The 20,992-nt window shown below is 39.0% G+C and overlaps 1 protein-coding gene across 2 annotated transcripts in view; it reads left to right on the top strand.

Moving 5' to 3' along the window:
* Positions 1-3,113: 3,113 nt before the first annotated feature.
* The window catches only part of Sh3gl2 (SH3 domain containing GRB2 like 2, endophilin A1), a 200,095-nt gene continuing 182,216 nt past the window's right edge, over positions 3,114-20,992 (top strand). The window contains exon 1 of one of the 2 annotated variants that reach the window (XM_078047679.1): positions 3,114-3,305. In XM_078047679.1, the coding sequence (XP_077903805.1) occupies positions 3,261-3,305 (45 nt within the window). In that variant the 5' untranslated portion in view covers positions 3,114-3,260. Of the gene's footprint in view, positions 3,306-5,243; positions 5,283-20,992 lie in introns of those variants that run through there. The other variant, XM_078047680.1, reaches the window with a different exon arrangement.

Raw genomic sequence — 20,992 nt, forward strand, 5'->3', positions numbered from 1 at the left:
GAATAGGAACCAGTGCACCTGGTAGCATCCAAAGACACAAAATGTTAAGTGCCACTCACATCCAGAATAACTTTGGTTCCTGCACAATTCAAATTTAAATACAGGATAATCTGATGAAGATTTTTGAACATCAGATTCAATGTGGTAGGAGGACAACATTGGTGACACTGATGTATTGTGCATCCCCTCTCCATTGCTTCATTCAAATCTATATTTATTAACACTGACTAGAGACTCTGTCCTGAGGTGAGACTAGAGGTTAAAGTATAAAAAAGGAAGGATGAATAAGTCACCTTCTTGAACTGCCTTTCTTTTCTCATTTGGAAAATAGCTTGGGATGCAATACCTTTGCTTTGCTCTTTCCTATGCTTGTGAAGCTTATACACAAGTCTGGAGCAGTTTGCCCTGTACCAGTCAGATGGGTGGGCCTGATGGGCAGAAAAACCAATGCTTTTCTTCTACTCTTTGGAACTAGGAGTCATCTGAAAGGTACCAGAGACACAGCAGCTCTGAGCAAACTAGTGGTCTGTATGTGCCAGGAGATTTGGCATAATGCTAGGAGAAATAGTGCATGAATGATGTGATGGAATTATAGCTGACCATAAATTTACTTCCCATTATTGAGATGGTGCTTTGTAGGGGTTTCATTTAATTGGGACTTTCTTTAGCAGATCTAAGTTTATTTACCCTTTTACACTGAAATTATCACAGGAGACTATAGGGCAATATGTTGAATCACAACAAGTTTTGTCAAAGTTCTTCCTCATTGACCTTTGATTTCCCTTTCCCTGCAGTATGCTTCTGGATTTCTCTGAAGTCTCTGTTGCAGATTGTTTGTTACCAAAGAGGGCACCTGTATTTGGAATTTTTTAGTGCCTGCTACATTTGTTCCTCTGTATTCCAGTCACAATAAATGTCCATAGAAAGGGTTTTCTGAATTATTGGCCTGGAAACTCCCTGTTGTGGCTCAAAGTCCAGTCTTGCTCTACCATCCTCCAACACCTCCTACTATGATGCCTGTTAGTAAGAAAAGCCAAAAAAATCTCTTCAAAGGTAATATCTGAAAGATTTTTATTGGTATAAATTGCAGCTTCAATAGAAATACTGAATTTAGGTGAGATCTAGGAGATACCCAGCAGAATTAACAGTGGTTACAAAAGGATTCAAAGCTCTTTAAGTAGTTTTTTCTCCTAAGGTAGTTCCTTTGAAGTTTAGCAGCATAAGCCTTCTAAGTTGATGGATGAAGAACCAGGGAAAGGGAAAGTCCAGCTTTTGTTTAATTTAGGTTCAATCAGGTATTAAAAGTTCTGAGGAGACTCTTCAGGTCTCTATTTCACACCTTTCATAGTCAGAAATAAGAGCTCACAATCCCATGCTCTCCACTTTGTAGATTAATTGTTCTAACTCTTGGCAACTTCAATCAAGGCCCATTCTTATATGAAAATGCTCTGCTGTTCAGATCTGAGACTATGTGGTAAAATCTAACTATAAAATCTTTCTTCTTTTGGATAATAGGAAAACATTTTGGAAATTGGAAAAATGGAGAAAAATCTCATTTCTATCAACCCCAGCCCCAGTGGATTAAAATTACTCAGGTTTATTTCTTGTTCATGTTAATGTCCATTTAATGTTAACTTGGAACTTTGCCCTTATTTGTCCTCACTCTGAATCCTAATTGACAAACTACGACCATCTAAAATGTTGTTGCAGAGGGGAAAGAGGGCTTTGTGTGTATCTTATACTGATGGTTAAATTCTCTGCCAAGAGCAATAGTCTTTTTCTTTCCTTACCTACTAGCCAGAATTTGTCATAGTGCCTCACTTAAGGGGTTTGGAAAGTGCACTGGAAGGTGTATGCACATAAGAACTAACACTGCTGGCCTACCTTTCTGCTTTTCTCTGCAAACTGGGCACATTAGCTCTGCTTTAATATCCACCACTATCTGTTTGACTTTGCCTTTATGTGTTTTGTCTCTCACTAGCAAGGACTATAATTGAAGAATAGAATCCCTTTGCACAGGTGTTCACCCTGAGTCCAAATAGCAATGGTTAGAAGGGTGGGGTTGGTGGGTGAAAGAGGGAAAGGTATTTCTAGGAATCCCATTCTGCTATGCTTCTTTACTCATCCTTGGCAATTACTCTCATTTTGGCTTCTGTCACTCTGGCTTCTCTTCCTATCACTTTGGTCCCTATGTGGAGACAATGTTCAAGTTCTTCTCATAAGCTCTTAAGTACTAGAAAAACTAGAGGAAATGGATAATTTCCAGAACGTGGAAGGTATCTGATGAGGCTCTGCTTCCTTCACCTAATTCCATCAGTTTCCCTTAGTCCAGCCATGTGTACTTAATTCCATATTTAGTATTTGACAATTTAGTATGATTTTTTTTTGAGATTTTTTTACATTAAAGATTATTTCAAATTGGAAACCCTAAATCCATTACCATAATTGCATCAAGGCCAAGTTCACACTTTGGGCCTTTTCATTTCTGTAAACAGAAGATTAAATGCTATTATTATAACAATGTTCAGCTTTAAGTGTTTTTCTTCTTAAGTCGTTAACTTGTATCAGACCAGATAAAAAAAAGCCGTTGGTGGTTTTCCCTGAGGTAACATAGGCTTAAGAGATATTGAAACCAGGGCAGATAAGTGTTTTCTGGGACAATCCAACCGGGGGCAAGGCATAAAAGGAGCAATGACTTATTCATTACTCCAGATAGACCGCCTCTCCTTTTCAGGCTGCTGAAAGGCCGGGCTCAAAGGGCGGGCAGGCTGTCTGAAGGCAGCGCCGCTGCGGCTACCTGGAACCCCAGCAAGTCACCTGAGTCCTGCTAGTGCCTGGACTGCGGAGCTGCAGCAGCCTGTCGGCAGTTCGTCCGGGGTACTAAGGAACACCCTTGTTCCCTGGGGGAGTACGCCCTCAGCCGCCTGATCACCGAGTAGGTGCCAAGGAATCTATAGTCCGCAGCGGCCATCAGCGCCCAGGTACCGTGTGCTGCAACACCTGCCTGGCCAGCCCCGCGCCTGGGGCGGGGCTTCCCGCGTCCCCTTTAAGAGGCCGCATCACCCGCCCCTGACGTCAGGGTGTCTCTCCGCACGAGCCCGCGTCCGGCTCCGCTCCGCGCCCCCGCGCCCACAGCCCCGGCGGCTGCACGAGGAGCGGCGGCCTGGCGACGGTGCCGCCCCGCTGAGTCCACCGGTCCCGCTCCATCGCCGTCTCGTTTCCGTACCCGCAGCTGCCCCGCCGGCGCGACCTCTTGCACCATGTCGGTGGCCGGGCTTAAGAAGCAATTCCACAAAGCCACTCAGGTAAGGCGCGTGACAGGTGCGTCGAGGAGCGGTCCCTGTCTGAGCCGCGAGGGGCGCTTGGGAGCTTGGGGACCCCAGCCCAGCGCTGAGTCCGCGTTGGCCGCGCCCCGAATCTCCCGCCTCTCTCGCGGCGGCTGCGGGACGGTTGATGCGGAAAGCCGACCCCCCCCACCCATTGACCCCGCCTCGGTGCGGCGCTGCAGGCGCCCGCGGGTCCCTGGCGTTCCGCCTAGTCTTCCTGCTCGCCGCCCCCGCACCGCCACTGGCCCGTGCTGCAGGGAGGGGACCGCAGCTGCACCGGAGCGGCGCTCAGGTGCCCCGGCGCCGCGGCAGGCGGGGATTATGTAAAGTCGCTCCTTCCCCAGTGACCTTGCGGTGTCGGTGCGCCCGACTGTCCTGCGATGTGCTGGCACGAGTGGTTGTCCGCACCAGGAGTGGCTACGGAGGTGCCCGCGGGATCGCTCTTCTGAATTCCTCCCCTGCCCGCGTCCTCAGGCTCCAGGGGAATGGAGGATGGGGGCTTTCTTCAGTGAAGCATTCATTAACTTTTCCGTGGAGAACTCCCTCATAAAACTTCTTTGAGGCCTTGACTTGACCAACACTGTACGTGTCTTGTAACATTTCCCATGAATTTTGCTGTCATGGCATAACCTAATTGCTGAAACTTAAAATCAAATATTTTGAAGTATTTTTAGTGAGCCTTTTACATCACAGGTGTGTCCATTTTCCCTTAAGTTTCCATCATAGTTTAACTTATTTAATTCAAACTCTAGTAATTTAAATCATATTGGGCCCAGATGAAGAATCTCACAGAAGGAAAAATAAGTGAATACTTACATGATGTGACCTATTTTTTAAAAAAAATAATGTATAGGATTACCCTTTAAAAAAAATTCTTCTGAAACAGAGTCAAGTTTAAGGAATCTTTAAGGACTTTTTTGATTTACCTGTAAATTTTTTCCATGCTTTAAAGGCGTTTTCATAGTAAATTAATAGTAAATTTCTCAGAAGTAGTGACGTTTTTCCCAGGCTGCCATAATAGCAGTGTATGTAGGAACTACCTACAGAAAAGGTGAGGATTGTGTTTTGTAGAGCATTTGTCAAGTTAGGATGACAGATGCAACATGAAATTCATCTGGGGTGTGTGTGTGTGTTTACATGCAAGGTGTCATCTCTATTATCACTGCCTTTATAAATATAATTGCCTTTATAAAATTAGCTTTGTCAGTTTTAGGAAGTCAGGAAAATCCTTATTTTTGCTTTTCTAAGGAAGCTTTCTGTGACCTCTCTGCCAGAAATGTTTGTAAGCTTAAGTGCATTGATGATTTAGATAGGAAGGCATCTAAGCTTTATATTTTAACTTCCTTCAGATTTACAGGACCAGCATATGTGCTGCTCCTGTTATCCTTTCAGCAAGACTTCTTTGATGTTACTAACCTTTTTTGAATTTCAGGTACTTATCACCTCTCTGTCAGACCTCAACAAGGCTTCATTTTTTTTTTTTTTTTTTTTTTTTTTTTTGCTAAAAGGCAATTAGAAATCCTGGCTTTGGAGTGGATAAGGCTAAGATTTGGTATCCCAACTCTGTTGCCTCTGACCTTGAATGAGTTAACTTCTGAATCTGTCCTTCCTAAAATGAAGATAATAGTCATTGCTCAGGGTTGATATGAGTATAAATGAATTTGTAGAACATACACACGCACAGTCACACACACACAGACAGAAAGTGCCTAATAAACAATAGCTGTTAACCTTGAGGATAATTTCTTTAGTATAAAATACTGTCCCTTATACCAGTAATGAGACATGAGGAAATTATTGAAGCTATAATTTTTAGCTTTATTACCTTACAAAATAATGACATAAGTCCTCATTTCAGCCAAATCGTGAGGTCGTGTGTCACGCTAAAATTTGGGATAAAAAAGTTGGATTACAATATGTATGAACTTTTACATGGTTGGAGGAGGTCTGCTTGTGGTAAGATTAGCATTTTATCATACTGAATCCAAATGAGGAACTACTGCATTATTTTCTTTTGCTGAAAAGTCTTTTATTTCAAAATTGAAGCAACATAGTCTCTTGTTCATAGCTTAATGTAGAACTGTAGAAAACTTAAGGCAGAGATTACTCTTTTCATACATGTATGTGTATTTTGGAGGGTATGTAAAGGGAGTGTTAATGTTTGTATGTGACAAAGATATTAGGGAAACAGTTGTGTCTTATTTTTGTAAGACATTTTTCCCATATAGGTTCATGAACCTGATCTTATCTACCAAGGAAGCTTTAGACCTAGAATTATTTTCTTTTGAGAACTGGCATGCTGAATTATGTAACCTGTGTGTATAAATAGAAGGCAAACATTTTTAATTTTTACAGAACTGAGATTTTTGCTTATGCTAATGAGGGTAGTATTTGTATTAATAAAGCAGTGTACTTTTAGTGTTTGAAATATTAATTTGGAATTTGTTTACTAAAATGTGTCATAACTATGGTCTTGTATTAGAACTGATTATTTCTGTCTTGTTGTCAATAGTCATTTTAATACCTTTGCCATTTGGAGATGAAAAAATGCTTTTGCAATAAACTATTTCTGCATGAGGATATACTAAAATAGCAAAAAATCACCATCTTTTAATATGCCTTATTAAGTTCTCATAAATATATAATTAATTAAACTAACTTTTAAAGCTATATAATAGAGCAAATCAGCATCTGTTAGTCTGTTCATTCATTTTGAGATTTTGTTTTATCAAGAGTAATGTCAGATTTTTTCTGTGTGTTTTAAACCTGTAGCAGTTTAGGGGGAAAATAACCTCAGTTAACTTGCTGCTTTTACAAAACCTGTACTTTTTTTCCCTTATTTTTTAACTTCAATATACCATGTATTTTATGTGTATGTATCTGTGCATGTATCTTACTTTATAGTAACATAGGAAATTCTGTTATAGAGTAAAAAAATATTTGTTCATTGTATTAGTTTGCTAGAGTACCACACACTGAGTGACTTAAATAATAGAAATGTACCACCTCATACTTCTTGACTGAGGGATGCTAGATGTCTGAGATCAAGGTGTGGGTAAGGCCACACTCCCTATGAAAGCACTAGGTAAGATCTGCTGCAGGCCTATTTTATAACTTCTAGAGCTATATTTAAGGCAGTCTTTGGCCTTCTCTATATTGTAGATACATCACCTTGATCTTGCCTTCATGTTCATATGGCATTCTCTCTATATCTATGTCTTACTTTACATATTTTATAAGAACAATCATATTGGATTGGGGGCCCACTGTCCTCCATGTAACTCATCTTAACTTCAGTAATTATATCCACAGTGTCCTTACTTCTAAATAAGGTCACTTTCTGAGGTGCTGGGTTAAGACTTTAACATATACATGTTTTGAGAGACAAAATTCAATTCATTACACTTTTTTGCACTAATGGGTTCATTGCAGAATCTACATGTTGCATTTGATTCAACATTTAGAAGGACGAGTCAGTCTATAAATATTATATAACTTTACTATGTTGAATGCAGTATACTTTATTTTTAAAAATTAGTTTGGTAGGAATATTGCTATGGTTTGCATTTGTCCCCATCCCAAATTTTGATTTTGAACCTGTATTGCTAATGAGGTAGTATTAAGAGGTAGGGGCTTTAGGAGGTAATTCATTACTGAGGGCTCTGCCCTCATGAGTGGAACTAGATGAAGGGAGTGCCCCATCCCATTTTGCCATGTGAGGGTATAGAAACAAGGTGCCATCTTTGAAACAGGGTGAGTCTTCACTAGACATGAAGTCAGCTGGTACCTCGATCTTGGACTTTTCAGACTCCAAAACTGTGGGAAATAAATTTCTATTATCTTTAAATTATCCATCCTAAGGTATTTAGTTATAGTAGTCTGAAGTAAGGCAGAAATATACCTATTGTCGTAGTACATTTTCTGTTGTTATAACAGAATACTTGAGACTAGGATGTTAATGAAGAGGTTTATTTTGGCTCATGATTCTGGAGGCTAGGAAATCCAAGATTGGGTGGTCACTTATGCTGAGGGCCATTCAGCTTAGAATGGCATGTGTGTGGTATGTGTAAGAGGCATAGTACAAGAAGTGGTCTTGCTTTTTAACAGTTCACAGTCTCGAAACTATCCTGTCTCTGGAGAGTGACAACTCCTGTGAGGAAGATATTAATCCAAGTGGTTTTGGGGCTCCAAAACCACTAGGCTCTACTTCCAACACTGCTGTCTTGAAGAAATAAACTTTCAATAAGTGAACTTTGAGGGGACACCCTGAAACCATAGCACCTATTGTAGGCTATATCTCTTTTGACTTTTTAAAATGATAAAACTCATTTGGATAGGTTGTGTATTATGATACAGTTTTTATGCATTTATTATCACACTCAGATTCTACACCTGGGAAACTTTAATTACATTTATGTTCCTTGCCTTTGTGTTTCAACTAATTTCTTCATGCTTCCATTACTTTTAAAATGCTGTATTTTTCTGGATTCTCTGCTCAGGAGAATATTATATAAATCTATTCATGCATTTGTTGGTTATTAAAGAATTTAATGAAATATATAATTAATTAGTTGTGATTGAATCAAGTTCTCAATTCCTTAACTGTTTGTTCTAAGCACTAAAATCTCCTGTGCCTTTAAAATCTTGAAGTGTGGCTTCTTTCTGGACATTTCTTAAGCCTGTTTCCTTTGCCAGGTCTGACAGTAGTAGGCTTCAGGGCCCTATATATTTTCTGAAATTATATGCCGCCACATTTTACCTATCATTTTTCTGAGGGAGAGGGTCTGTAGTGTATCACCAGGTTCTTAAAGGAATTTCTAATCACTGCTGTCCCTTATCAAGTAAAAATGTAGTGCAAGTAATTGATCATGTAGTCTAGAGGAAATAGTGTGCTTCTTACAACAACTGTCACTCCAGCCATTCTGTTACTAAGCTCGAGAATGTCTCATCAAAATGCAGCCTTCCCTGAACTATATTTAGGGGCAATCAAATATTTAAAAACCTCTCCAGAGGTGTAAGGATTGAATGAGAATGCTTGTGAGAGTATCATGTGTGTACAACAAGAATAGATTGAACCATGTTAAAAAAAAAGTTGTTAATATGCTAGCTCACTAATACACTTGGCAGTGGACTGGGGGTGTGTGAAAGTAAACGAGTGACAGAAAATAATTTCCCTCGAAACTGAGATTCTTCTTGCCTGAAGGTTTGGTTGTTGATACAGTTATATTTTTGCAACTTCCCCCCTGCTGCTCCAGTGATTCTTTAAAGTTTTAAATTGTTTTGATGAATTTTGGTTTTAATCTAGTTGGAACATTTTAATACATCTTCCAATTTAGTTAGAGGTGTCATTGAAAATGGCAAGATGTGGTTGGGGGAAAATGGTGACGGTTTTGAAGACAAATGTCATGGAGGGAGAGAGGGACTTAATATTCACGGAAAGGGACCTGAATCTTACAGAGCACATTCTATTCTTTTAAACCTCTTGTATGGCATAGAGTCCCATATAGAGAATCCTAGAGGTAGCCTGAGAAAGTAGACTGAGATGGATAATGAAAATTGGGCAAGGAAGTGGTGTTAAAGGACTGATTAAAGGGAATGCAAGTAGGCAAGATACTGGGTGGGTAAGAAATCAGTGAATTTCCTCGAAATCAAAACCACCCTAAGATACCATCTCACTCAAGATTGGCAGCCATTATGAAGTCAAACAACAATAAGTGTTGGCGAGGATGTGGGGAAAAGGGCACACTTGTACACTGCTGGTGGGACTGCAAAATGGTGAGGCCAATTTGGAAAGCAGTATGGAGATTCCTGGGAAAGCTGGGAATGGATCCACCATTTGACCCAGCTATTGCCCTTCTTGGACTATTCCCTGAGGACCTTAAAAGAGCGCACTATAGGGATACGGCCACATCAATGATTATAGCAGCACAATTCACAATAGCTGGACTGTGGAACCAACCTAGATGCCCTTCAATAGATGAGTGGATAAAAAAATTGTGGCAGCTATACACAATGGAGTATTATGCAGCACTAAGAAATGACAAAATAATAGAATTTTCAGGGAAATGGATGGCATTAGAGCAGATTATGCTAAGTGAAGCTAGCCAAGCCCTAAAAAACAAATGTCAAATGTCTTCTTTGATATAAAGAGAGCCACTAAGAATAGAACAGGAAGGAAGAGCATGAGGAAAAGACTAATAGTAAACTAAGACGAATGGGGGGAGAGAAAGGAAGAGAGAAGGGAAAACATATGGAAATGGTAGGAGACCTTCAGTGATACACAAAATTATAAGAGGTTATGAGGGGCAAGGGGGAGGGGGAAAAAGGGGAGAGAATTGAACAACAGCAGAGGAGGTAGAGAGGGAAGATGGGAGGGGAGGGGAGGGGAGGGGGGATAGTAGGGGATAGGAAAGGTAGCAGAATACAACAGTCACTAATATGCCATTATGTAAAAATGTGAGTATGTAACAGAAGTGAGTCTGCATTATGTATTTGGGGAGTTCAAAACCCAATTGAGTCAAATGTATGAAAGATGATATATCGTGAGCTCTGTAATGTTTTGAACAATCAATAAAAAAAAATGGAAAAAAAAAGAGCTTCCCCTTTTTAAGTTTTTTCTTCTATTTTTTTTTTTAATCCTTTGCATCCTTGTTCTTTGCTCTTTTATAAGGTGGTCAGTCAGGTATGTCCACTGGAGGGTATATAGGACAGGCTCAGGAAAACAAAGGTCGTTATACTCTCAGGTCCTAGAAAGACAGAATCACTGTATCCTGGAAAGGGGGAGGCACATGGTGAGCAGCAGGGGAGCAAGTCATCTAAGCAATGGGGAGCTAAGAGTGAAGGAAGACTCCTGGGCAAGTGTCTTTAATGGGGATCATGGTGGCATAGACAAGAGAAGGCAGGAAGGAATTTCTTTTTTTTCCACAAAACATTGACTTAAAGGCCACTTATCTGCATCCTCCAGCCCCCCTGCTTTTTTTTTTTGTTGTTGTTGTTCTGGAGACAGGGCTCTGCTAAATTGCTGAGGCTGGCTTTGAACTTGGGATCCTCCTAAGTCACTGGGATTACAGGTGTGTGTCTCTGTGCTCAGCACAGGAGGGAATTTCTTTGGTATGTTTGTTATCAGGTCCGGGAGGGTGGGAGGGAAACTAGTGGAAGGGGTCAACTTGATCACATTTGTGCACCTGGTCACCTGGATAGGTGCTTACAGCTTATTATATGTTTGGGGATGTTGAGGTAGCAGAAGAAAAAAATAAAAGTTTTAAAAGTCCATAGCACAGACCTTGTCAATGTTTTGTTTGTTTGTTTAGTTTTTCTGTTTCCCTAATGATTTTGAGACCTAAATACCCCAGGGGATTTATGTGGTCTTTATGATAAAGCCTAAGAAAAGAGCTATATCGCTGTTTAAAAATGTCATAGTGGTGAGACCCAGTCAAATCATCTTGCAGACTATCAATAAATTCTTAGTTAGGATACTAAATCATTAGATGATGTCCAGTGGTTCAGGAAACAACATTTTACATTTAGTATACCTTCTAAATTCCAAACATGATGCACTTTTCCTGCCCCATCTCAGATTGCATGTGGCCTACATGAGTGTGGAGACGCAGCCTGTGATACTCCAGGAGAACCCATAGCTTTTAGCAGGTTTGCTTAATGTTCTGAGGCCTCTGAAAGATTTTGAGGCAATATGTTCAGACCTCTTTTGAATTGTGATATATGAAAGAAATAGAGATATCTTCTTTTTTTAATAATTTATATTGAACTTTCCCTTGCTGGCAACTTTCCCATAGATCCTAGCTGGAGCAGTTTTAGGTGGCTAAGAAGTATCTCAGTATCAGGTATAATGCTCATTAGTGCATGTAGCAAATAGTCTGTTTATACTTTAAAGTGAAATGTACAAGAAATGTCCACAGTGCACATCACAGTGAAAGACAAGAATGGGAGTCATAGGCAGTTATGTCCCTTAGAGTGCTGCTACCCTGCTCCATACACATTGTGAAGTCCCCAATCCCTAAAGCAGATGAAGTTCCTTGATTTGATCTTCACTCTGCAATCCGGGTAGAACTTTTGTTCTTATATTTGGCCAAATCTAATGAAAGTGACAGATTTTGGGCTCTTTTGGATCTACATTACATTTGCATTCAATTTCTTATTTATTTAAGAGTTGATTTACAGTTACAGGCTTCAGACTACTCACAGTTTAAGGCTGACATGGGCAATACAATTCTCTCAAAAAGGCTTATGAACTGTTTTCTTCTTGTCAGTACTATTAACCAATTATCACAGTGGAAATTGTTTTTTGGATCTAGTTTTCAACCAGTAGACTTGGTTGTGTTAATGTAAACTTTGTACAACTTAGTTGTAGTTATTGAAACTTCTTGGTTTAAACAAAAAGTCTTAATGGAACTTTGTTGCTCAAAGAAAGCCCTTTTCATTCTTAATTATTATTATTTGTGTCCAGGATCTAAGATGAATCTGGATGGGTTCTGCTGCCTTTAACACTTAATTTTCAGAGTTGCTGAATGGAAAGAATATGCTGGGAAAGCATGGGATATTTTCATGGATCAGGTCTGGAAGCATGTATAGGCAGAATGCTAAGACCCTCAATGACTCTCGTTTTTTTACAGGCCCTGCCTTTTGAGTGTGGGTGCAACCTTCATTATGAAAAGATGACATTCCTGAGATTGTTATTTTATAAGGAAAAAGAGAGAATATGTAGTTATATGAGTTATTTAAAAGCAGGGGATTTTCTCTGGCTGATAGCAGAGGAGGAAGTAAGAGAGGGTGAAAGAATGACTGGTCATGCTGTGGTTGCCTTAAAGAAGGAGGGGACTGTAGGAGCAGAGAGCTGCTCTTGGATAAAGGAAAGTAGCTTTCAAAAGACTGGATTCTGCCAACAACCTGAATGGAAAAAGATGCTTCCCCAGTGCCTCCAGACAGCAGCCCACTCCAGCCAACACCATGATTTTGGTGCTATGAAAACCTTAACAAAGAGCCTTGTTGAGCTGGCCCAAACTTCTGATTTGTAGAACTGTGAACTAATAAATGAGTATTGTTTTAAGTTGTTAATTATGTGATAATTTGTTATGCAGCAGAAAAAAAGTCACTTCTGTTTGTTTCATTGGTTGGGACTTGTAACATGGCCACTGTCTGTCTTTCATAAGTACAAAGGAATAAAGTGGAAGAAGTTCAGCAGTGTGCTCAGAACATAGAAGTGGGTTTTGGTGTACACGTGTACATACATATGCAACATGAACATGTACACATATGAACCTTAAGTCCATTTTGCTGGATCAACCTTTTGTAGGTTCAGTGTTCCATTTATATTTTTAAATACATTTTATGTACCTTATAGGTTTTTTTAAAAAAATATGTAGATGCTTGTGTTTGGTGAAACACAAGTATATTCTGTGTTCCCTGATCAGTTTAAAAAAAATTTTTTTTGTAATTGTAAATGGACGGAAAGCCTTTATTTTGTTTATTTTTATGTGGTGCTGAGGATGGAACCCGGTGCCTCATGCATGCTAGGCAAGCGCTGTGCTGCTGAGCTACAGCCTCAGCCCCCCTGATCAGTTTTAAACAGTGGCACTATTGAGTTCTTTTTGAGAAGCCTCTTAGCTTGGTGGACTAGCAGACAATGACAACCTCATTACCTTGGAATGGAGATACTGAGGAAATGCAAAGAGGTTTTTTGAATTATTAGTCTTCAACAGTACACAAGGAATTTTTACCAGGAAGGGTAGAGTGGTTGTTCACTGGTTTTGTGCTTGAGGAAGGCTGATGTCAACAAAACACATGAAATGCCCTTGTTTCAGTCTTCCAGAAGGCTGCATGGCAGTTTGAAGTTGCTCATGACATTGTTATTGAGGATTACAAATCTGTGCAGCACACATGAACAGTGCAAGTTGTGTAATCAGAAAGGGTGACTGCAGTATTGAGCTCTGTAGCCTGTGGATGTTATTGCCATGCTCTTTGACATGATTTGCAGCCCAATAGCTCTGAACAGTTTTCTGGGTGCAAATGGTGGAGATAATTCTGAAAGAATGAGTTCTGGCACCTTCAGATGTCACTGTTGAACAACTCGGCCAGGAAGAGAATAGTCAAGCATGGTCTGTGTAATAAATAACCTTAAGGTGAAGTGTCCTGTAGGAATTGATTACAGAGTGGGTACAGCGTTCACCCTTGTCATTCTCTGCATATACTACTCACTGAGGTGACCTTGGTATGCCACTTCTCTTGAGTACATGCCCTGTGCATTGGCTCGATGGCCATATTTATACCACTTTTAACTGCTTAAGTGGCTGCATCTGGGCAACAGAGTCCTACAAGGTCAAGCCCTTTGCTGTGGCCATCCCCCATCATTGTACACCAGCTGAAGGAAGTTTTTTTGGTAGATGTTCATCATCAATACTGTCATCAAGATTTTACTCATGAAAGTTAATATCCTTTTATCCAGAGATCCAGTTCTCTTCCCTACACTCAGCCCCATACTGGGTTGTCTCCAGGTTCACTTTTTAATTAAGTTTAACAGGCATAAAATGGTTTTCCATTAAGCTCTTTTCCATTCATGTCATCCAATATGCTCTATCTTTAGACCCTTTGAAGGTCACAAATCTAAAATATTTTATATGGTCATTCTATTCACATTAAACCCAGTCCAAATTTTCCATAGAGATATGGTGCTTATTGTCCATTTCATCTCCAAAATTCTTTTTTTAAAAGAAATTTGTAATTGTAAATAGAGAGAATGCCTTTATTTTATTTATTTTTATGTGGTGCTAAGGATTGAACTCAGTGGCTCACGCATGTAAGGCAATTGCTCTGCCACTGAGCTACAGCACCAGTCCCAAAATTCTTGATATAAACACAGATAAGTTCTTTTTCCTACCTTCATCAGAACCTAGGAAAGCTTCTCATTGTTTATAAAACTTGAATTGTTCAAGTATTTAAGATGCATTCAATTCCTTTCACTAGCTATTTCAGCTACTTTCGGGAGTCTCAATGTATACAGATTTAAATAATGCCGACTAATTTTTACCATAAACTACCTTACATGAAAGGGCGGTCAGTTTCTGTAGGCTCTTTCCATATGGTGGAGTAATTGGACTGTTTCCTAAATCTGTCACTCAGTTCTGTCTTCATGACTTTTCGGGCTCTTGTATTCATTTTTATATTACTAACTGTATAACTCAGGGTTCTTTAGCAAAACAGAAACCAGTAGGATATAGGTATGAAAAAAGATTTATTTTGCTTATTCTCTGCAAGCTGAGAACCAGGAAATCTGGTGGTGTAATTCAGTTTGAATCCAGAGACCTAAGATTCAGGGAAGCAGAGGGTATAACTTTCAGTCCATGGCTGAAGACCTGAGAACTTGAGGGATGCTGGCATTTAAGTCTTGGAATCCATAGGTCCAAGAATCCAGAGTTCTGATGTCTGCAGGCAGGCAAAGATGCAAGTCCCAGCTCAAGAGGAGCTGCTTGCCCTTCCTCTGCTTTTTTGTTCTGTCCATACCCTCAGTGGATTGGATGATCTTTGATTAGCCTAATGATTCAAATGCTAAATCTCTTTGGATACCCCCAGAAAATTGTAATGTTTTACCAGCTGAGTGACTCTTAACTCAGTTAATTTGACATATAAAATCAACTGTTTTAATTTAAAATCATTTTCATAAGTGGAAAAACCACAATCATTTATATAAAAAAAAGTTAAAGTTCTAGCTGATCTTGCTTAAAATCTTGTGAATTTAAGGTTTATTCTGCCTTGGTTAAGTTATCAAGTAGACTTTCAAGAAGAAATAAAAGGCAGAAGATAGATTAAGTGAACGCTATCCTTTTTGAAGGATCTAGTATTATTGAGGACTGTGATATTGTAAAATATATATTTTGCCCTTATTCTAGTTTCCTGGCAAAATAAACTCCCAAGACTCTTGAAATCTCTGGTTAATAGGAATGTCTCTTGTATGTAAATGTCACATGACTGGGGACCCTAGGTATCAGGATGAGACTGGTCCAAGGCATGATTAGAGGGTTGAGACTTTCAATACTACCCCAGACTTCCAGGTAGGAGAAAGGAACTGAAAGGTAAGCTGATCACTAGTGGCCGGTGATTTAATCAATGATGCTTGAAATCTTAATGATGCTTGAAATCTTGAGAGGCCTTCCTGACAGTTAGACATGTGGACATTACTGGAAGGCATGTTGAGAGAGGGCCCGGAGGCTTCCTGTGCTCCTTCTGCCATTCCAGCAGCACTGAGTTATAGGTTCTGTGCTTCCTGTTCAGAAGGGAGGTAGGGGTGTACTTTAAGAGAAACTCTTGGAGTAATGTAGAGAATAGAGCCAGGCCATCCATCATCAGGCCATGTAGAACATCATCAGCCAGAGCCCAGAGTTGGAAGCCCACAGGTGAGAAGCCCTATACATCTCTTCCATGTGTGTTACTATTCTTTATAACAAGTGAATAAATGTAAGTAAAATAGTTCCCCAAGTTAGTTACTTAGTCCTAAGGAAATCTATCAAGTTAATTGAACCCAAGGAAAAAGTAGTGGGAATTCTCATTTATTGCTGATTGGCCAGAAGCATAGCCATAACCTGAGTTTGTGATTGGCATCTGAAGAGGGGGCAGTTTAGTGGGACTGTGCTCTCAACCTCTGGGATCTGATGCTATTTCCATGTAGATGGTGTCATAATTAAATCAAATTAGAGGGTGCTGAGCTGGTGCCTGTGGTAGAATAAACTGCAGAACTGATTCTTAGGGGTGTGTTACCGCTTGAGCCACATCCCCAGCCCTAAGCTTCACATTTTTGAGGGAGAGAATTACACTTCTTTTGGTGTGGATCACATGCCTATCCATGTACTATGAAAATTTCCCATTGTAGTTCTGCAAGCATAGCACTTGGCCCACTTCTCTTAAAGCACCTGTTTCCTTCTTAACATCCTCCAAGAGAGGCATAAGGAGAGAGATCTTTGTGTAGTTCATTGTTTCTAGTGTCTGTGCCATAGTGGGCATTCAGTTGATGCTTGTTGAATGAGTACATATTTCCTGTGTGTGTATTGTCCTAGGCATATATTTTTGAAGTGTATTTCTACTTAGGAATATGTATTTTAAAAAACTTAAGTTTTTAACTAGAAGTTTAAAACATTTTTTCATAGAGTTGTAAGTTTACAGGTTTAAAACTAATATCCTTAATTGTAAAAATGGATGGTTGGCTAGGTACTGTTTTAACTTTTTTTTATTACTCACACTAACCCCATAAGTCTGCAGCATTATTATCCCCACTTTTAAGATGAGGAAACTGAAGCCCAGAGAAATTAAGTTGCCCATAGTTACATGGCTATGGTGACATAATCAGGATTTGAAGCCAGACCAAATGGTTTCAGATCTAGCAACTTTCAGTAATTTTCAAGCATGAATCCTGTTCTAGCCTTAAACCAACAAGTATCCCAAAGCTTTTAGCAATCGGTAAGAAAAAGATAAATACGTTGTAGAAAAATCAGCACAAGAATATGCAAAGGCAATATGTGAAAGAACTATGAGACACAGATGTAAAAACTATGAAAATCAAAGGATAGTATGTTGCATTTTTGATTATTTAGATAGAAAAACATTAAAAGATAATTACATTGTATGTTAACAAGACAGAACGTGGGTTCTCATTTGAAGCATCAATTCACTTCCCTGTAATTTTGTATTTAGTTATCTATCCATATAAAATAATTGTACAAGCATGTAAAAGTCATATACAAGATTGTTCGCTTTAATAGTTATTGTGGTAAAAGATTAGAAACCACCTAAATGCCAACATTTAGGGGATGAGAACTAAATCATGGTAAGTCTCTATAATGGAATTTCCATACCTGTTTTACACATACAGCAGTATTTATTGATTTAGCAAACATTTGTAATTATTGCTAAGTGGAAGAAAGCAGGGCAAAAAACATATATGCAATATGCCTAACATTATAAAAATATATTATGAAATAACTAAAATACTAAAATATTATAAAATAATATATAATAATATAAAATAACTAAAATACATGGAGACTTGATATGCCAGCTAGTATTCTGTATTGCTACTATAAAATTATTTTTAAATGAACATTTAATTAGTGATTATTTTTGATCAGTGGGTTTATGAGTAAGCAGTTTGTTTCTACATGTGTTTTCTTGTCTTTAGTAATTAGATCTACCAACAGATTTTCTTTCCAGTTCATTATCTTATTATTCCTGCCCCAACTTTTCCATGTTAAGTTGAAAACAAAAGTAGCAGAATTTTAGGAGCCACCACAGAGATGGGGAGCAAACCCAGTTTCTAGCCAAGTTTTAGAACTATAAGTAGATGTAGGTTTGCTCCATTATTACATATTGAGCTTCAGTCTACTGGAACACCTGTCTTGCTCTTTGTAGAGCCCTGAGTTAAATTGTGCTATTGGTCTCCCATCCAAGTACTAACCAGGCCTGACCCTGCTTAGCTTCCGAGATCAGACGAGATCGGGCGCGTTCAGGGTGGTATGGCCGTAGACTAAATTGTGCTATTGGGATTTCTTCCGAATGTATGGCTGCTTTTCCTGTTTCTCCAAGAAATGTAGATACATCGTAAATAAGCTGCTAGTGACTTCTAGTGACTTTTGTTGGTTTTAATTTTAGATAAAGATTTTATTTTCCAGATCTTTATTTAGTCTTATTCTGAAGAAAAAGTGTCACAAAACTGACCCTGTGCTTTGCACACAGGGAAGGAGGGCAGTTGGGACGTGCATAGTATAGAGCAGTGCTTCTGTGAGATTGTAAGATAATGATGATTTGGGGTGAGCTGTTCCACCTCATTCTCTTGTTCTTAAATGGGAGTCTTCTGGGTATTGTCATGTCTAGCTTATTTTCAAAAGACCTATTGGCATTGCCTATCAGCAAAGAAGAGTGAAGTGAAGACACTTTTAAAAAGTAGATAGATATTCCCAGGGATCCCTTTTGAAGGTGAATGTAGAGTATTCTTAGTAGCCTCTGTGGGCTTCTATTTAGAAAATTCAAAGTTTAGGGAGCCATGAATAGAAAAATGCTACCCTTTCTCTGCACCTCAAACAAAATGTAAAATCACTCCTATGAAACATAGCCACTTTCAGCTTCCATCCAGAGAGGACACATCTGGCAACATCACCCAGAACACTGAGGTTTCTGCTTGCTGGGCAAAATTGTGCCTTTATGGATGGTTTGGCTTTTTTCAGGGCCTTAATGGCTTCAATGACAAGTACTTTGAACTCCAAGACAAAAAATCCATGAAGTTGTTTCTGGAGTAAAGCTTATTTTTCCAGCTTCTGGAGAATCTCTTGAAATTTCTGGAGCCAATATTCACTTGTAAGTCAAGAAAGAGTTGGAGACTCTATTTTCAGAATTTTGTTTTTCTGAATAGTAATTTTCTGGAAGCTTATATTAAAAGGATGCTTTATTTTATACAAAACTTAAGATTTTGACCCTTTTAAAGTATTGGAAAATAATCCAGTGTTTAACATAATCACCAGATAAGAGTGATTTCTGAATTGAGGTAGAGGCGGCATAATAGAACATTGTTGCCTACAGACTCTGCATTGTGTGCTTCTTAGATGGCTCCTATGACAAAGGGAGGGTTGTGTGGGATGCTTCTCTTATTATTGGCATTGCTGGTGGGAGGTGAGGTGTTAGATTTGTGAGTTTCTTTTAACAGGTTATTTAAGTATGCTTTTATGAGCTACTTTATAAATTGTTTTGATTTTAAAACTCTCCTTAGGAAAGGTAGAGTTGTAAATGTATTGTTGTTTTACTCTCCTCTTGCTCTTAAGAAGACTGTTGTAATCATAAAGTCCATCTTGATTTGTGGCAAGCATACTGACTGAGAAAACATATGTGATTGTGTTTCTGTGGATTAAACTCCTTCACTTTTTTTGCATTATAATTTTAAATATGTTTCACCTTTTTCTCATGCATCATTTGGCAGGGGCTCAGACCCCAGCCCATAGTCTCTGCTAGTAGCTTAAAATCATGTCGGCTGATGCAGTGACACCCCAACTGAGCAGTACATCATCATACTCGGTTCCTGCCATTTGGGAGGCTGGGGAGGGGCACAGACACTACACAAACAAACCCCCAGCTCCTCAGCTTCAAGCAATGCTCTCCAAAGAGTCTTCTATAATAGATAGAGTATGGAGAAGATATATGAACAGAGGCCAAATAGGTTTGTGAAATACCAGAGTAGATAAAGTTGAGCACATTTCTATACTTCAGGATTTTCAGAAGCCCAAACATAAAATGTTCAAATTCTTGAAACAGGATATTATTATGTATAGTTTCCTAAATGAAATTGGTTGGTAAATCCTTTTTAGACTGACTCTCCTTCTCTTTTTTCCTCTTCTTTTTCATTCATTTTTCCTTCCTAATTCATCCTTTTAAAAAACTTTCATAATAGATTTATTATAGATCACCTATACATCAAATGAATAGTGATTCTCCCTGAAAATTTTTTAAAGCTTGGTTTTTATATTCGTTTCTTTAAGTGGGAGCATTACCTTTATTTTGAAACAGTTTTAGGGTCTTTTTTTTTTTTTTGTTGTTGTTTTTGGTGCAGAGGTTAAACCCAAGACCTTGCATGCTAAGTATGCAATCTGCTATCCCTAGTTCCACTGTTAGGGTCTTCTGAGCAATCTGTCCTGCCAAAAATAAGTTCCTTATTTAATATGTCAAATAATGAGGCCATTGTGATTTAACTCTCCCCAGTGGCTGCTATGATATATGCTTCTCTGACATTCATCTCACATAGGAAACTCATATTAACCATTCCCTCTTTGTTGATGAATGTGGAGCAACACCATATTATCTTATGGGGCGTATATGGTTAATTATTGCTATAGTACCTATCTAGGGAGAAACCTTGTTAATATTAAATCATCCCTATGGGAAAAGAGAAGGTGAGGAAGTTGGCTGAAGTGATAGAATTGTGAGAGTCTGGAAAGATCTTATACATTCTTCTTGGGCCCAAAGATTACCAGCAGTGCCTGATGTTCCTATGGCAGCTGTGAGGAATAGGAAGGGAAAGAAGTGCTTTGCAGGAGGGTAGTGGAGTGCTTGATGGTGTGCCCCAATGCTACATGTGGCAAGGAATTTAGGTTGTATTTCCCTGCCAGACAAACCAATCACAAACAGAAATTTGTGTCCTCATATTAGAACTTAGTATGTAGTAGTATCCAATAGCCCTTAACTGCTGGGTTGGTTCAGGTTCACTTTGCCATGGTTTGTGATTGCATGTTAATTTTGTGGCCATTAGATTAAATGTCTATTTCCTGAAGGCAGGGATCAAGTCTGTACCTACTTTTGGGTCTGATGACTAAGAAAAGTGACACATACATAGTGCCGACCATTTAGCTTGATTCTTGTAATAACCTATTAACCAATGAGGAAGGCAGAGAAGTTAAGAGCTTCATTCAAAGTACCATAGCAGTTTGTTACTGTGTTAACAGAGGCAGAATTTGACACTGGCTGTGGATGGTGGGATAGGCTTTAAGTGAATCATTTAATCATTAACTCAGTCAATGTAACAAAATTGAAAGTCCAGTAGTGTATTTGTGGCGATTTGGTATATGATAAAGGCAACATTTCAGATCAGTGGAGGAAAGAATGGATTATTCAGTAAATGGTGTGTG

The sequence above is a fragment of the Ictidomys tridecemlineatus genome, chromosome 4 (assembly GCF_052094955.1).
Source record: "Ictidomys tridecemlineatus isolate mIctTri1 chromosome 4, mIctTri1.hap1, whole genome shotgun sequence".
Taxonomy (NCBI): Eukaryota; Metazoa; Chordata; class Mammalia; order Rodentia; family Sciuridae; genus Ictidomys; species Ictidomys tridecemlineatus.